This window comes from Pongo abelii, chromosome 18, assembly GCF_028885655.2.
Source record: "Pongo abelii isolate AG06213 chromosome 18, NHGRI_mPonAbe1-v2.0_pri, whole genome shotgun sequence".
NCBI lineage: Eukaryota > Metazoa > Chordata > Mammalia > Primates > Hominidae > Pongo > Pongo abelii.
In genome coordinates this window covers 34438701-34456163 of record NC_072003.2, presented here as the reverse complement: position 1 = coordinate 34456163, position 17463 = coordinate 34438701, and the positions used below count along the sequence as shown (strand labels likewise).

Genomic DNA, 17463 nt, shown 5'->3' with positions numbered 1-17463 from the left:
GCAAGAGGAAGGACAGACAGAAGTAAATGGAGAAACAGAATTCATTTGACTTTTACAGAGAGAGGAGATCTTAAAACCATGCATATGTGTATGTACACAGAGTAAATATCAGTTTTTATTAAGTCAACTTTTGACTACAGAGTTCTTTAAAAATCCTTTTCCTGACTGTAATTCCTACTCAAGCCATTATACTTTTGCTGCTAGCTGGACCTCTGTAGCCAAATGAGCAGCCATTACACCTTAGTCGCTGTTCAACATCCTTCCTCACTGCAGTGTGATGGACTGCTCTCAGATAACAATCATGCTAATTCTGCCAGAAGTATCCTAACTAGTGGCCCTATCTTGAATAAAGGCCAGGTAAAGCTAAACCTGTGGCCAGGCACAGTGGCTCACACCTGTAATCCCAACACTTTGGGAGGCTGAAGTGGGCAGATCACCTGAGGTCAGAGGTTCAAAAACAGCCTGGCCAACATGGTGAAACCCTGTCTCTACCAAAAATATATAAATTAGCCGGGTGTGGTGGCAGGTGCCTGTAATCCCAGCTACTCGGAAGGCTGAGGCAGGAGAATGGCTTACGCCCAGGAGGCGGAGATTGCAGTGAGCCGAGATTGCACCACTGCACTCCAGCCTGGGCAACTGAGCAAGACTCTGTCTCAAGAGAAAAAGAAAAAAAAAAAAAAAAAAGCCAAACCTGCCGGATTACTTTCCACGGGGGCTGGGCACTCTTGGTCACAAGATGTTTATGGTTGAGACACTGAGTTAATGATGTTAATCAACTAAATAAGAACTCAAAACTTAAGAAAATGTCCCAGTACTTTAAGAAAAAGCATTATTAGTTTAAGTATGTTTTGGTACACTCCTAAATTCTTGCTGAAATCAATAGTAACATAGAAAAGTAACAATACTAATAGCCTGTCACAAGCTGATTAGAATCCTCTGTAATAAAGTATACCATTCTTAATAAACTATATAACCATTTGAAATGGGTGCATTTCTCCACTTGCTTTCTGAGGAAGGCCTACTCTAACAGAGGAGCTTTCAGTAAACTATCTCTTCTCATTGCAAGGCATTCCTTTTCCTGCTTTCTGAGGATGCCCTACTCTGTAACTCAGTAATCTCTAATAAACTTTACTATACTCTGCAACTCACCAAGAATTCTTTCCTGTGTGAGATTCAAGAATCCACTCTTGGGGTCTGGGACAAGATCATCACATCTCTTCTAGTGACTCTGCCAGGACTTCAATGAGGTGAAGTCCCAACTCAAAGGAATGAGGTCCCAACCCAAAGGAAACAGACTCTGCAGCACCAATGGGCTGACACAAACTCTAGTTGTAAATTTTCGACAAATAAACCCTTACGACCTTCACCTAGTTTAGAAACAGAACATTTTCATCATCTTCAGAAAATTCACTCGTGTTTTGTCCCAGGCACCTATCTTTTCTTCCTCAGCCAGAGGCTATCAATGTGTTTATTTCACCATAAGTTTATTTTGCCTGAAATAATACAATACATAAATATACAAAACACAATTTCATGTCCACCTTTTTTCACTTACGAGGTCTATGAAATTCATATAGGGTATGAGCTTTAGGCTGAGTTGTATTCTGTTATATGAATGCTATGCAATTAATTCAAACCACTGCTTTAACCCAACATCTTTTGGTGAACTACTTACAAACTGGCTCTCAAATGAATGTAAAACATTTGCTGCTAAGTTGTGGCCTTTCAGTCTTACCTGCCTTATCTAATCATTATCAAGACAGTCACTATGAGAAAACTATTCTCCAAATTATTGAAAGTTTAAGTCCTCCAGCAAAAGGACTATTAGGGAAGACATTTCACTGTTAACCCATAGTATATTATTTCCATCTGTTAACCACAATCTTAGATGGAATAGTTTAACACTGGTGTCAGTACAACATTTCATTCATTGTACATCAGTGTTAAAACATGAAAAACCAACTCATTTTATTAAAAGAAATTAAGTTCACCCATAGTCTACATTTTAAAATCCACTATATTCTTCCTGGTCAAAATACAGTTACAAGTAATCAAGAAGCATTCTTTTTTTGCAATATACTAATCTTGCGTTCTGTTTTCTACTTTTTTATAAAGTGAGGCTAATTATTTAGTGAATGTTGATAGGAATTATCCTCACATTTCCCTGATACAGGTGAAGATGTTATTCTCATCACATCAAATACTCAACTTTTTCACTATGTCTTCTATCACATCAAATAATACTAAAGACTCCTACTTTGTTCTGTTTTAAAGATATGTTAGTACTTCAACTCAGTGGTCCTAACTTTTTTGGCACCAGGCACTGGTTTCATGGAAGACAATTTTTCTATAAACTGGCAAGGAGATGGTTTTGGGATGAAAATGTTCTGCCTCAGGTCATCAGGCATTAGTTGGAGTCTCCTAAGGAGCACACAACCTAGATCCCTCACATGCACAGTTCACAATAGGGTTTATGAAAATCTAATGCCACCACTCATCTGAGAGGAGGCAGAGCTCAGGTGGTAATGCTTGCTCACCCACCACTCATGTTCTGCTGTGCAGCTCAGTTTCTAACAGGCCACAGACCAGTAACCAGTCTACAGCCTGTGATTGGGGACCTCTGCTTTAAATGAAGTCTTTTTTTTTTTTTTTAACTTACAGAGGAATTGGTGAAGTAATTTCAAAAATTCAGAATATCCCTCTTACTTTAATATAGAAAATGCTCTAAACACGTACATGTTTACATGCATTACTGCTTTATTCAAACACAAAGAGCATATTTTAAAAATTTTTCTTCATGTGTTTTACATTTGGCATTAAACTTCCATGAAAAATGTTGATATTAATGATATTAACATAGAAGGACCTCACATTGTTCTGATGCGAAAAAAAAAAACAGAACACATATTTTCACATGAGTGCCATGGATTAAGGAAAAGCAACAACAGATTTGAAAGCTGAATTATACAAATATTTGCTTTCCAAAAACCTCAAATACTGTAAATACAAATGAAGTATCTATGAAATATACCTGTCAAAACATCAATGTTCTTGCTACTTTAAAACATATAAGCAAATAAATTATCTAATTATTTTGCCTTTGGATTATTCTGTATAAAAAATACTCTTATTTAGTATAAAGGCTGAAAGTGTCTGTGCTTTAGTCCTTTCTCACATAAATTCTGACACATTTAGACTTCATTTTTTATTAAATACTTCCTCACATTTATTGCATCTGCAAACTTTCTTTTTCTATGAACCCCTAGGTGACTCATAAGTTTGATATTTTGAATAAAACTTTTCACAGTTTTACATCTATAGTGTTTCTCTAGTATGGATTATCTTGAGTAAGGGTTGAGCACAGTTTAAAATAATTTGACACATTTTTAATATTTGTATGGATTTTTTCAGTTTATATTCTCTGCCGTTGTGTAAGGCTTGAAAAATAGTTAAAGGTTATGCCACATTCTTAACATTTGTAGGGTTTCACTCCCATATAAATTATCTGATGCACAATAAGACATGGGTAACAAGTAAAAAATCTGCTCCATGTTTTACATTTTTAAAGTTTTTCTCTAGTATGACTTCTCTGATGTGTAATGAGGTATGACCTAGAGTTAAAGGCTTTGCCACATTCTTCACATTTGTACGGTCTCTCTCCACTATGACTTCTCCGATGTGTAGTGAGGTATGACCTATAGCTAAAGGCTTTACCACATTCATCACATTTGTAGGGTCTCTCTCCAGTATGACTTCTCCGATGTGTAGTGAGGTATGACCTAGAGTTGAAGGCTTTGCCACATTCTTCACATTTGTAGGGTCTTTCTCCAGTATGACTTCTCTGATGTGTAGTGAGGTATGACCTATAGTTGAAGGCTTTGCCACATTCTTCACATTTGTAGGGTCTCTGGCCAGTATGAATTCTCCGATGCTGAATAACATCTGAACTATAACTAAAGGCTTTGCCACATTCTTTACATGTATAGGGTTTCTCTCCAGTATGAGTTCGCCGATGCACAGTAAGACCTGAGGAGTCACTAAAAGATTTGCTACATGCTTTACATTTGTATGGTTTTTCTCCAGTATGAATTCGATTATGTCGAATAAGGTGTGAACTATAAGGAAAGGCTTTGCCACATTCTTTACATTTATAGGGTTTCTCTCCAGTATGAATTCTCTCATGCACAATAAGATTTGAGAAACAAGTAAAAGGTTTGGCACATACTTTACATTTGTAAAGATTTTCTCCAGTATGAATTTTCCGATGTTGAGTAAGGCAAGAACTACGGCTAAAGACTTTGCCACATTCTTTACATTTATAAGGCTTCTCTCCAGTATGAACTCTCTGATGCATAATAAGATTTGAAGAACGAGCATAAGATTTGCTACATACTTTACATTTGTAAAGTTTTTCTCCCGTATGAGTTGTCTGATGTTGAGTAAGGCATGAACTACGGTTAAAAGCTTTTCCACATTCTTTACATCTATAAGGTTTCTCTCCAGTATGAATTCGCTTATGTTTAGTAAGGTATGAACTACAGCGAAAGGCTTTGCCACATTCTTTACATTTGTATGGTTTCTCTCCAGTGTGAATTCTCTGATGCACAATAAGATTGGAGGAACGAGTAAAAGATTTGCTACATGCTTTACATTTGTAAAGGTTTTCTCCAGTATCAATTTGCTGCTGTTTAGTAAGGTATAAACTACAGTTAAGGTTAAAGACTTTGCCACATTCTTTCCATTTATAAGGTTTGTCTTCAGTAGGAATGATCTGATGTTGAGTAAGGTGCAAACTATGGTTAAAGCTATCCCCACATTTTTCACATTTGTATGGTTTCTCTTCATTATGGATTATCTGCTTTCTAAGATTTGATGACTGACTAAGGTCTTTATCATATTTGTTATATCTATATGAGTTGTCTCTGATATGGATGGTCTGATGTTGAATATGTTTCAATGACTGGGTACAAACTTCTACACACTTATTACATTTGTAAGACTGTTCTTGTTTCTCTTGCCCATGCATACTCTGAAGAAAGACTTTCTCAAATTCTTTACATTTGTATTGTTTTTCTAGAAAATAATTTTCCTGATGATTTTTACGGCTTGAGCTTTGGTTCAAGGTTTTTTCAGAATTATTGCAATGATAATTTTTCTCTCCAATAAAAACATCTCGGTAACTATTTAGAGTAGAGACCTGCCTAAATAACACTGAAGTTTTATCATATATGTGATGTTTTCCCCAAATATCTATTTCCTCTTGTTGATTAAGCAATGATGAATGAGTAAAGACCTTCCTATATTGATCAAAGTTATAGCTTTTGGCACAAGAAGAAAGTATTTGCTGGTGAAACAAACTTTCAACAGAGGACTCATCAAATTGATCATATTTAAAAGTCTTTTCATCATAACATCCATTGTGCCCTTCACACTCCTCCCTTTTCCACCTTTTTCTTAAATGTAAATTCTCAAGATCACAGCTCCCATGTCTCCTCGATATCACTTTTTGGAATGAAGCTTCTGTGCAGTGCTCTGTCAACAGGTCCTTGTTATAATGCAAAAACACATCTGAAAGATATAAAAATTTTAAGAATTCCAATTACTAGATTCAGGTACATATATTTTACAAATCTAATATACAAAATTATGCTAAGTTGAGAATACAACAACAGTTGAGTGAAAAACCTGAGGCCCTGTTTTCTCAAGTGATATACAAACTTTACTACAATAAAGTGGCATGTGAACTACTAAGACACCAACAGTGGAGGAAAGGGAGTGCTTGTGCCACCTTGCCCTTGCCCCTCGGCAGCATCTGCATGGTGGGGAGAAATCTGTTCATTTGGGAGATGGAGAGCACAGTGACTAGGGTACTACAATGAACCCAGTGCTGCCCTATCACAGCAGAGACCTGGCAGGATTCATCACCTTCTGACTTAGGAGCTGCTGGTCTCTGAATAACCAACAGTGGTACCCCAATAACACATCATGAGCATTGGACTCCGAGATGTGCTGGCTTCAGGTGTGACCCAGAACGTTTCCCACTGTGGTGGGTATAGTGAAAGATACCTTCTGTTTGAGCAAAGCAGAGGAAAAAGTAAATGGGATTCTGTCTTGCACCTGAGGTACCAGCTTGGCCACAGTGGGGTACAGCACCAAGCAGACTCTTAGGGTCCCTGAGTCAGCATTTCTGGACCTGCCCTGCACCAAAGAGTAAGTCCCAGATGTGGAAGCAGTCATCATGAGCTGACTAAAGAGTGCTTGGGCGTTGAGTGAACATCAGTGATAGCCCAGTGGAAACCCCTGTGGGGTGGTGGTGGTGGCAGACACATTGTGAGGCTTCTCTGCCTGCAGAAAGGGGAGGGAGGAGTGGGAAGGATGTTGTCTTATAATTTGAATGCCAGCTTAGCTGCAGTAGAATAGAACATGAGATAAATAAGGCTTCTGACCTCAATACCTGGCTCCCACACGGTATCTCTGGACCTACCTGGGGCCAAAGGGAACTCACTGCCCTGAGGAGACACAAACCTGGCTGGTTACCACCTGCTGATTGTAGAGGCCTAAGGTCTTGAGTAAACTTAGGTGGTAGCCAGGCAGTAATTACACTGGGCCTTGGGTGAGACCCAGTGCTGTGCTCACCTCAGGTCTAAATTAGCACAGTCCCAGTGGTGGGGGCAACAGGGAAGCTTGTGTCATCCCACCCCAGCTCCAGGCAGCTCAGCACAGAGAAAGAAATTCCATTCGTCTGGAAGAAACTAAGGGAAGAGAACAAGAGTCTCTGCTTGGTAATCCAGATAATTCATCGATTTTAACCAAGACCAACCACATGGTACCTCCATGAGTCTGCAAGAACAACGTTATTGAGTTTGAGATCCAAGTACCTTCAAATTCCAGAAAGCCTTCCCAACAAGGGTGGACACAAAGCCCAGACTGCAAAGGCTACAATAAATGCCTAACTCTTCAATGCCAAGACACAGATGAACATCTACACATTAAGACCATCCAGTAAAATATGGCCTCACCTAACAAACTGAGTAATGCACAAGAGGCCAATCCTGGAGAAACAAAATAAGTAACTTTTCAGACAGATAATTCAAAATAGTTGTGTTGAGGAAACAAATTCAAGATAAAATAGAGAAGGAATTCAGATTCTATCAGATAAATTGAACAAAGAGGTTGAAATAGTTAAAAGGAATCAAGCAGAAATTGAAGTTAAAAAATGCAACTGGCATACTGAAGAATGCATCAGTCTCTTAATAGCAAAACTGATCAGGCAAAAGAAAAAATTATTGAGCTTGAACATAGGCAATTTGAAAATATGTAGAGAAGACAATAAAGAATGAAGTATGCCTACAAGATTTAGAAAACACCCTGAAAAGGGCAAATCTAAGAGTTATTAACCTTAAAGAGAGAAAGAGAAAGGGGTAGAAAGTTTCAAGAATACGATCAGAGAACTTCCCAAATCTATAAAGATATCAATATCCAAGTACAACCAGGTTACAGAACACAAAGCCGACTGAACCCAAAGACGAATACCTCAAGACATTTAATAATCAAACTCCCAAAAATTAAAAATAAAGGATCCTAAAAGCAGCAAGAAAAAAGAAACAGCATACAATGAAACTCCAGTATGTCTGGCAGCAGATTTTCAGTGGAAACCTTACAGGCCAGGAGAGAACAGCATGACATATTTAAAGTGCTGAAGTAGCAAAGCTTTTACACTAGAATAGCGTATCCCGTGAAAATATTCCATAGCCACGAAGGAGAAAAAAATGACCTTCCCAGACAAACACTGAGAGATTTCATTAAAACCAGACCTGTCCTACAAGTAACACTAAGGGACATTCCCTTCCATCTGTAAGAAGAGAATGTTAATGAACAATAAGAAGTCATCTGAAGGTACAGAACTCATTGGTAATAGCACAGAGAAAAACCGAATATTATAATATGGTAATTGTGGTGTGTAAAATACTCAAGTAGAAATACTCAATGATGACTCAATACAACTACAACAATGTTTCAAGACATAGACAGTAAAATAAGACAAAGAGAACCAACAAAAAGTTTAAAAATGGGGAAATAAAGTTAAAGGTAGACTTTTTACTAGTTTTCTTGTTGCTTATTTGTTCACTTAGGCAATCAGTGTGAAGTTGTCAACAGTTAAAACAATAGGTTATAAGATAGTATTTGTAAGTCTCATGGTAACCTCAAATAAAAAAACATACAACAGACACAGAAACCAAAAAGCAAGAAATTAAATCATACCACCAAGAAAAATCATGTTCACTAAAATGAAGACAGGAAGGAAGGACAAAAGAAAGAGAAGATACAAAAACAAATAACAAAATGGCAGGAGTGAACACATACTTATCAATAATAACGCTGAATGGAAATGCACTGAACACTCCAATTAAATGACACAGAATGGGTGAAAAAAAGAAAAAGGAAGAACCAATTATCTGCTGCCTACAAGAAATACACTTCACCTATAAAGATACATATAGACTGAAAAATAAAGGAATGGAAAAATGTTCCATGCCAATGAAAACAAAAAAAAGAACCAAAGTAGCTATACTTACATCAGATAAAATGTATTTCAAGACAAAAACTGTGAAGACAGAACAAATGTCATTTTATGATAAAGGGATCAATTCAGTCAGAGAATATAACAATTTTAAATATCCATGCACCCTACACTAAAGCACTGAGACACAGAGTATTAGAGCTAAAGAGAGAAGCCCCAATACAATAATAATTGAGACTTCAACACACCACTTTCAGCATTGTACAGATCCTACAGATAGAAAATCATGAAAGAAACATCAGACTTAATCTGTGCTATAAACCAAATATACCTAATAAATATTTGCAGAACATTTTATCTAATGGCTACAGAACACACATTCTTCTCAGCACATACATAATTTTCAGATATACAACATTTTAGGTTACAAAACAGGTCTTAAAACATTCAGAAAAGTGAAATAATATCAAATATCTCTGCCCACAATGGAATATAACTAGAAATCAGTAACAAGAATTTTGGAAACTATACAAACAAATGTAAATTAAACAATGTGCTCCTGAATGAAAATTGGATCAGTAAAGAAATTAAGAACGAAATTGAAAAATTTCTTCAAATAATGAAAAAACACATACCAAAACCTATGGGATACAGCAAAAGCAGTACTGAGTGAGAAATGTATAGATATATGTGCTTACATCAAAAAAGAAAAAAATCATATAACCTAATGTTGCATCTTAAAGAAAAAACAGCAAAACAAAACAAAAATTATAATAAAGATCACAGCAGAAATAAAATTCAAATACAAAATACAAAAAAATCAATGAAATGAAAAGTTGATTTTTTAAGCAGATAAATAAAATTTACAAACCTTTAGCTTGACTAAGAAAAAAAGAAGACCCACATAAAATCAGAGATGAAAAAGGAGACATTATAACTGATACTGCAGAAATTCAAAAGATTATTAGTGGCTATTGTTAACAACTGTATGCCAACTAATTAGAAAATCTAACAAAAATGGGTAAGTTCCCAGATATATACAACTTACCAACATTAAACAAGGAAGAAATCCAAAACACGAACAGACCAATAACAAGTAACAAGTTCAAAGCCATAATAAAAAGTCTCCCAGTAAAGAAAAGCCCAGGACCTGATGGTTTCACTGCTAAATTCTACCAAACATTTAAAGATCTAATACCAGCCCTACTCAAAAACTTCCAAAACAGAGGAGGAAGGAATACTTCCCAACTCATTCTTTGAGGCCAGTATTACCATAATACCCAAATCAGAAAAAGATACATCAAAAGATGAAAACTGTAGGCCAATACCGATAATAAATATTTATGTAAAAATAACAAAATGTTAGCAAACAGAACTCAACAACACATTAAGATTGTTCATTATGACAAAGTGGGATTTATCCCAGGGATGCAAGAATGGTTCATCATATGCAATCAATCAATATGATACATCATATCAACAGAATGAAGGACAAAATCATATGATCATTTCAACTGCTGCTGAAAAAAAGGATTTAATAAAATTCAACATCCTTTGATAATAAAAACCCTCAAAAAGCTGGGTACAGAAAGAACATACCTCAAAATAATAAAAACCATATATGCCAGATCCACAGCTAGTATCATCCTGAATGGAGGAAAAAAATCTGAGTCTTTTCTCTAAGATCTGGAACATGACAAGGATGTCCAGTTTCACCACTGTTATTCAACATAGTACTGGAAGTGCTAGCTACAGCAGCAGTAAAACAAGAGAAAAAACTAAATGGCATCCAAATTGGAAAGGAAGTCGTCCAATTATTCTTGTTTGCAGATGGTACAATCTTATATTTAGAAAAATCTAAAGACTCCACCAAAAAACGATAAGAACTGATAAACAAAGTTGCAGGATATAAAATGAACATACAAACATCAGTAGCATTTCTATATGCCAACAGAGAATCTGAAAAAAGAGATTAGAAAGTAATTCTATTTACAATAGCCACAAATAAAATTAAATACCTAGACATTAACTTAACCAAAGAAGTGAAAGATCCGTACAATGAAAACTGTAAAACATGAATGAAAGAAATTGAAGAGGATGGCTGGGTGCAGTGGCTCACACCTGTAATCCCAGCACCTTAGGAGGCCGAAGTGGGCAGATCACTTGAGGTCAGGAGTTTGAGACCAGCATAGCCAACATGGTGAAACCCCATCTCTACTAAAATTACAAAAAATTAGCCAGACACGGTGGCACATGTCTGGACTCCCAGCTACTTGGGAGGCTGCAGCAGGAGAATCACTTGAACCCGGGAGGCGGAGGTTGCAGTGAGCTGAGCTGAGATCGCGCCACTGCACTCCAGCCTGGGCGACAAGAGGGAGACACGTCTCAAAAAAAAAAAAAAGAAAAGAAACAGAAGATAAGAGGACACACACACACACGAAAAATATCCCATGTCAATGGACTGGAAGAATCAATATTGTTAAAATATCCATACTACTCAAAACAATCTACAGATTCAATGCAATCCCTATCAAAATACTAATGACATTCTTCACAGAATTAGAAAAAACAATCCTAAAATATATATGGAACCACAAAAGACTCAGAATAGCAAAGCTATCCTAAGCTAAAAGAACGAAACTTAAGGAGTCACATTATCTGATTTCACATTACACTGAAGAGCTGTAGTAATCAAAATGGCATGGTAACTGGCATAAAAACAGACACACAGACCAATGCAACAGAATAGAGAACCCAAAAACAACTCCAGACACCTTGAGTGGACTCGTTTTTAACAAAGATGTTAAGAACATACAGTAGAGAAAGAACAGTTTTTTTCAATAACTGGTGCTAAAAAAAACTGGATATCCATATATATGAAGAAAAGCTATTCATTAAAAACAGAAACTAGACCCCTATCTCTCACTATATACAAAAATCAAATCAGAATGGATTAAGGACTTTAAGATTTCAAACTATGAAACTACTACAAGAAAACATTGGGGAAACTCTCTAGGACAATGGTTGGTGTAAAAATTTCTTAAGTAATGTATTAAAGCACAAGGAAACAAAGCAAAAAGGGACAATGGGATCATGTCAAGTTAAAAAGCACCTGGACAACAAAGGAAATATTCAATAAAGTGAAGAAACAACCCACAGAATGGGAGAAAATATTCACAAACTACCCATCTGACAAAGGATCAATAATCAGAATATATAAGGAGCTCAAACAACTCTATAAGAAACAATCTAATAATCCAATCAAAAATGGGCACAAGATTTGAAGGGACACTTCTCAAAAAAACCCAAACTAGGGAGCAGTGGCACAATCACAGCTCACTGCAGGCATAAATTTCTGAAGTTAACTGATTCTCCTGCCTCAGCTTCCTGAGTACCTAAAACTACAGGCATGCACCATCACACCTAGTGTATTTATTATTATTACTATTATTTATTTTTTTTTTATAAACAGAGTCTTGCTTTGTCGCCCAGGCTAGAGTGCAGTGGTGCTATCCTGGTTCACTGCAAGCTCCGCCTCCCGGGTTCAGGCCATTCTCCTGCCTCAGCCTCCCGAGTAGCTGGGACTACAGGCCCCTGTCACCACACCCAGCTAATTTTTTTATTTTTATTTTTAGTAGAGACGGGGTTTCATCGTGTTAGCCAGGACGATCTCGATCTCCTGACCTCGTGATCCGCCCACCTCGGCCTCCCAAATTGCTGGGATTACAGGCATGAGCCACCGCACCCAGCCATATTTATTATTTTTTATAGACACAGGGTCTCAATATATTGCTCAGGCAGGTCTCAAACTCCTGGCCTCAAACGATCCTCCGACTTCAACCTCCAAAGTAGCTGGGATAACAGGCATGAGCCACATAACTGGCTAAAATATTTATATTAAAAATATTCAATCAACTAAAGGAGAACACAACTAAACTAAAAGAGAAAACAGATGATGAAAATGAACAGAGATTAGAACTATAAAAACACAAAGTGTGGAGGTAAAAAATAAAAACTAAATTTAAAGATTCACCAGATGAGGTCTACAGCAGACCTGATATAGCAGGTAAAAAATCCCCAGCACGCTTGATAACCGGTCATTTGAAATTTTAGAGTCAGGAAGGCAAACAGGATAAAAAAATGAAGGAAAAAAGAGCCTAGTAAACCTATGGGATACTATCAAGTAGGCCAACATACTCATGAGAATTCTAGACTGAAAAAGAGCAGAAAATTTATTTGAAGTAATAATGACTAAGAATTTTCCAAATTTGATGGTGAAAATGGCCTAAAATTTAAAGTTCAACCAACTCTAGCAGCAACACAAAGAGACTCACATGAGACATTATAATCAGAAATTCAAAAATGACAAAGAGAATCTTGAAGTCAGAAAGAAAAAGATGACTTGGCACGTACAAGGCCACTCTTATAAAATGATCAACAGATGTCTCAGCAAAAAATCTCACAAGCCAGAAGATGGCAGGAAGATATATTGAAAGTGATGAAAAAATGACAACTACCTACTATGAACACTACATCTGCCCAAACTATACTTGAAAAATGAATTAGAAATAAAGAACTCTGGGGGGAGCCAAGATGGCCGAATAGGAACAGCTCCAGCCTACAGCTCCCAGCATGAGCGACACAGAAGACGGGTGATTTCTGCATTTCCAACTGAGGTACCAGGTTCATCTCACTGGGGAGTGCCAGACAGTGGATGCAGGACAGTGGGTGCAGCCCACCATGCATGAGCCGAAGCAGGGCGAGGCATCGCCTCACCCGGGAACTGCAATGGGTCAGGGAATTCCCTTTCCTAGTCAAAGAAAGGGGTGACAGACGGCTCCTGGAAAATTGGGTCACTCCCACCCTAATACTGCACTTTTCCAATGGGCTTAACAAACGGCACACCAGGAGATTATATCCCACACCTGGCTCGGAGGGTCCTACGCCCACAGAGCCTCGCTCATTGCTAGCACAGCAGTCTGAGATCAAACTGCAAGGCGGCAGTGAGGCTGGGGGAGGGGCGCCCACCATTGCCCAGGCTTGAGTAGATAAACAAAGCAGCCAGGAAGCTCGAACTGGGTGGAGCCCACCACAGCTCAAGGAGGCCTGCCTGCCTCTGTAGGCTCCACCTCTGGAGGCAGGGCACAGACAAACAAAAGGCAGCAGTAACCTCTGCAGACTTAAATGTCCCTGTCTGACAGCTTTGAAGAGAACAGTGGTTCTCCCAGCACGCAGCTTGAGATCTGAGAATGGGCAGACTGCCTCCTCAAGTAGGCCCCTGACCTCCGAATAGCCTATCTGGGAGGCATCCCCCAGTAGGGGCTGACTGACACCTCACACAGCCGGGTACTCCTCTGAGATAAAACTTCCAGAGGAACGATCAGGCAGCAGCATTTGCGGTTCACCAATATCTGCTGTTCTACAGCCACCGCTGCTGATACTTAGGCAAACAGGGTCTGGAGTGGACCTCCAGCAAACTCAAACAGACCTGCAGCTGAGGGTCCTGACTGTTAGAAGGAAAACTAACAAACAGAAAGGACATCCACACCAAAAACCCACCTGTACTTCACCATCATCAAAGACCAAAGGTAGATAAAACCACAAAGATGGGGGAAAAAACAGCAGAAACACTGGAAACTCTAAAAATCAGAGTGCCTCTCCTCTTCCAAAGGAACGCAGCTCCTCGAAAGCAATGGAACAAAGCTGGACGGAGAATGACTTTGACGAGTTGAGAGAAGAAGGCTTCAGATGATCAAACTACTCTGAGCTAAATGAGGAAGTTCGAACCCATGGCAAAGAAGTTAAAAACCTTGAAAAAAAATTAGACGAATGGCTAACTAGAATAACCAATCCAGAGAAGTCCTTAAAGGACCTGATGGAGCTGAAAACCAAGGCAAGAGAACTACGTGACGAATGCACAAGCCTCAGTAGCTGATTCGATCAACTGGAAGAAAGGGTACCAGTGATGGAAGATGAAATGAATGAAATGAAGCGAGAAGAGAAGTTTAGAGAAAAAAGAATAAAAAGAAACGAACAAAGGCTCCAAGAAATATGGGACTATGTGAAAAGACCAAATCTACGTCTGATTGGTGTACCTAAAAGTGACGGGGAGAATGGAACCAAGTTGGAAAACACTCTACAGGATATTATCCAGGAGAACTTCCCCAATCTAGCAAGGCAGGCCAACATTCAAATTCAGGAAATACAGAGAATGCCACAAAGATACTTCTCGAGAAGAGCAACTCCAAGACACATAACTGTCAGATTCACCAAAGGTGAAATGAAGAAAAATGTTAACGGCAGCCAGAGAGAAAGGTTGGGTTACCCACAAAGGGAAGCCCATCAGACTAACAGCGGATCTCTTGGCAGAAACCCTACAAGCCAGAAGAGAGTGGGGGCCAATATTCAACATTCTTAAAGAAAAGAATTTTCAACCCAGAATTTCATATCCAGCCAAATTAAGCTTCATAAGTGAAGGAGAAATAAAATACTTTACAGACAAGCAAATGCTGAGACATTTTGTCACCACCAGGCCTCCCCTACAAGAGCTCCTGAAGGAAGCACTAAACATGGAAAGGAACAACCAGTACCAGCCACTGCAAAAACATGCCAAATTGTAAAGACCATCGAGGCTAGGAAGAAACTGCATCAACTAATGAGCAAAATAACCAGCTAACATCATAATGACAGGATCAAATTCACACATAACAATATTAACCTTAAATGTAAATGGGCTAAAGGTTCCAATTAAAAGATACAGACTGGCAAATTGGATAAAGAGTCAAGACCCATCAGTGTGCTGTGTTCAGGAAACCCATCTCACGTGCAGAGACACACAGGCTCAAAATAAAGGGATGGAGGAAGATCTACCAAGCAAATGGAAAACAAAAAAAGGCAGGGGTTGCAATCCTAGTCTCTGATAAAACAGACTTTAAACCAACAAAGATCCAAAGAGACAAACAAGGCCATTACATAATGGTAAAGGGATCAATTCAACAAGAAGAGCTAACTATCCTAAATATACATTCACCCAATACAGGAGCATCCAGATTCATAAAGCAAGTCCCTAGTGTCCTACAGAAAGACGTAGACTCCCACACAATAATAATGGGAGACTTTAACACCCCACTGTCAATATTAGACAGATCAAAGAGACAGAAAGTTAACAAGGATATCCAGGAATTGAACTCAGCTCTGAACCAAGCAGACCTAATACACATCTACAGAACTCTCCACCCCAAATCAACAGAATATACATTCTTTTCAGCACCACACCACACCTATTCCAAAATTGACCACATAGTTGCAAGTAAAGCTCTCCTCAGCAAATGTAAAAGAACAGAAATGATAACTGTCTCTCACACCACAGTGCAATCAAACTAGAACTCAGGATTAAGAAATTCACTCAAAACCGCTCAACTACATGGAAACTGAACAACCTGCTCCTGAATGACTACTGGGTACATAACGAAATGAAGGCAGAAATAAAGATGTTCTTTGAAACCAACGAGAACAAAGACACAACATACCAGAATCTCTGGGATGCATTCAAAGCAGTGTGCAGAGAGAAATTTATAGCACTAAATGCCCACAAGAGAAAGCAGGAAAGATCCAAAATTGACACCCTAACATCACAATTAAAAGAACTAGAGAAGCAAGAGCAAACACATGCAAAAGCTAGCAGAAAGCAAGAAATAACTAAGATCAGTGCAGAACTGAAGGAAATAGAGACACAAAAAACCCTTCAAAAAATTAATGAATCCAGGAGCTGGTTTTTTGAAAAGATCAACAAAATTGATAGACCGCTAGCAAGACTAATCAAGAAGAAAAGAGAGAAGAGTCAAATAGACACAATAAAAAATGATAAAGGGGATATCACCACCGATCTCACAGAATTACAAACTACCATCAGAGAATATTACAAACACCTCTACGCAAATAAACTAGAAAATCTAGAAGAAATGGATAAGTTCCTCGACACATACACTCTCCAAAGACTAAACCAGGAAGAAGTTGAATCTCTGAACAGACCAATAACAGGCTCTGAAATTGAGGCAATAATTAATAGCTTACCAACCGAAAAAAGTCCAGGACCAGATGGATTCACAGCTGAATTCTACCAGAGGTACAAGGAGGAGCTGGTACCATTGCTTCTGAAACCATTCCAATCAATAGAAGAAGAGGGAAATCCTCCCTAACTCATTTTATGAGGCCAGCATCATCCTGATACCAAAGCCTAGCAGAGACACAACAAAAGAATTTTAGATCAATATCCTTGATGAACATTGATGCAAAAATCCTCAATAAAATACTGGCAAACCGTATCCAGCAGCACATCCAAAAGCTTATCCACCATGATCAAGTGGGCTTCATCCCTGGGATGCAAGGCTGGTTCAACATACGCAAATCAATAAACATAATCCAGCATATCAACAGAACCAAAGACAAAAACCACATGATTATCTCAATAGATGCAGAAAAGGCCTTTGAAAAACTTCAACGCTTCATGCTAAAAACTCTCAATAAATTAGATATTGACGGGATGTATCTCAAAATAATAAGAGCTATCTATGACAAACCCACAGCCAATATCATACTGAATGGACAAAAACTGAAGCATTCCCTTTGAAAACTAGCACAAGACAGGGATGCCCTCTCTCACCACTCCTACTCAACATAGTGTTGGAAGTTCTGGCAAGGGCAATCAGGCAGGAGAAGGAAATAAAGGGCATTCAATTAGGAAAAGAGGAAGTCAAATTGTCCCTGTTTGCAGATGACATGATTGTATATCTAGAAAACCCCAATGTCTCAGCCCAAAATCTCCTTAAGCTGATAAGCAACTTCAGCAAAGTCTCAGGATGCAAAATCAATGTGCAAAAATCACAAGCATTCTTATACACCAATAACAGACAGAGAGCCAAATCATGAGTGAACTCCCATTC

General features: G+C 38.3%; 1 protein-coding gene across 4 annotated transcripts in view; it reads right to left on the bottom strand.

The window, feature by feature from the left end:
• Nucleotides 1-2739: 2739 nt before the first annotated feature.
• ZNF267 (zinc finger protein 267) overlaps nt 2740-17463 on the bottom strand; it is a 43569-nt gene continuing 28845 nt past the window's right edge. For all 4 annotated transcript variants that reach the window (XM_002833990.5, XM_009236387.4, XM_054533826.2 and 1 more), the window contains one exon: nt 2740-5568. In XM_002833990.5, the coding sequence (XP_002834036.1) occupies nt 3563-5568 (2006 nt within the window). In that variant the 3' untranslated portion in view covers nt 2740-3562. The remainder of the gene's footprint in view (nt 5569-17463) is intronic.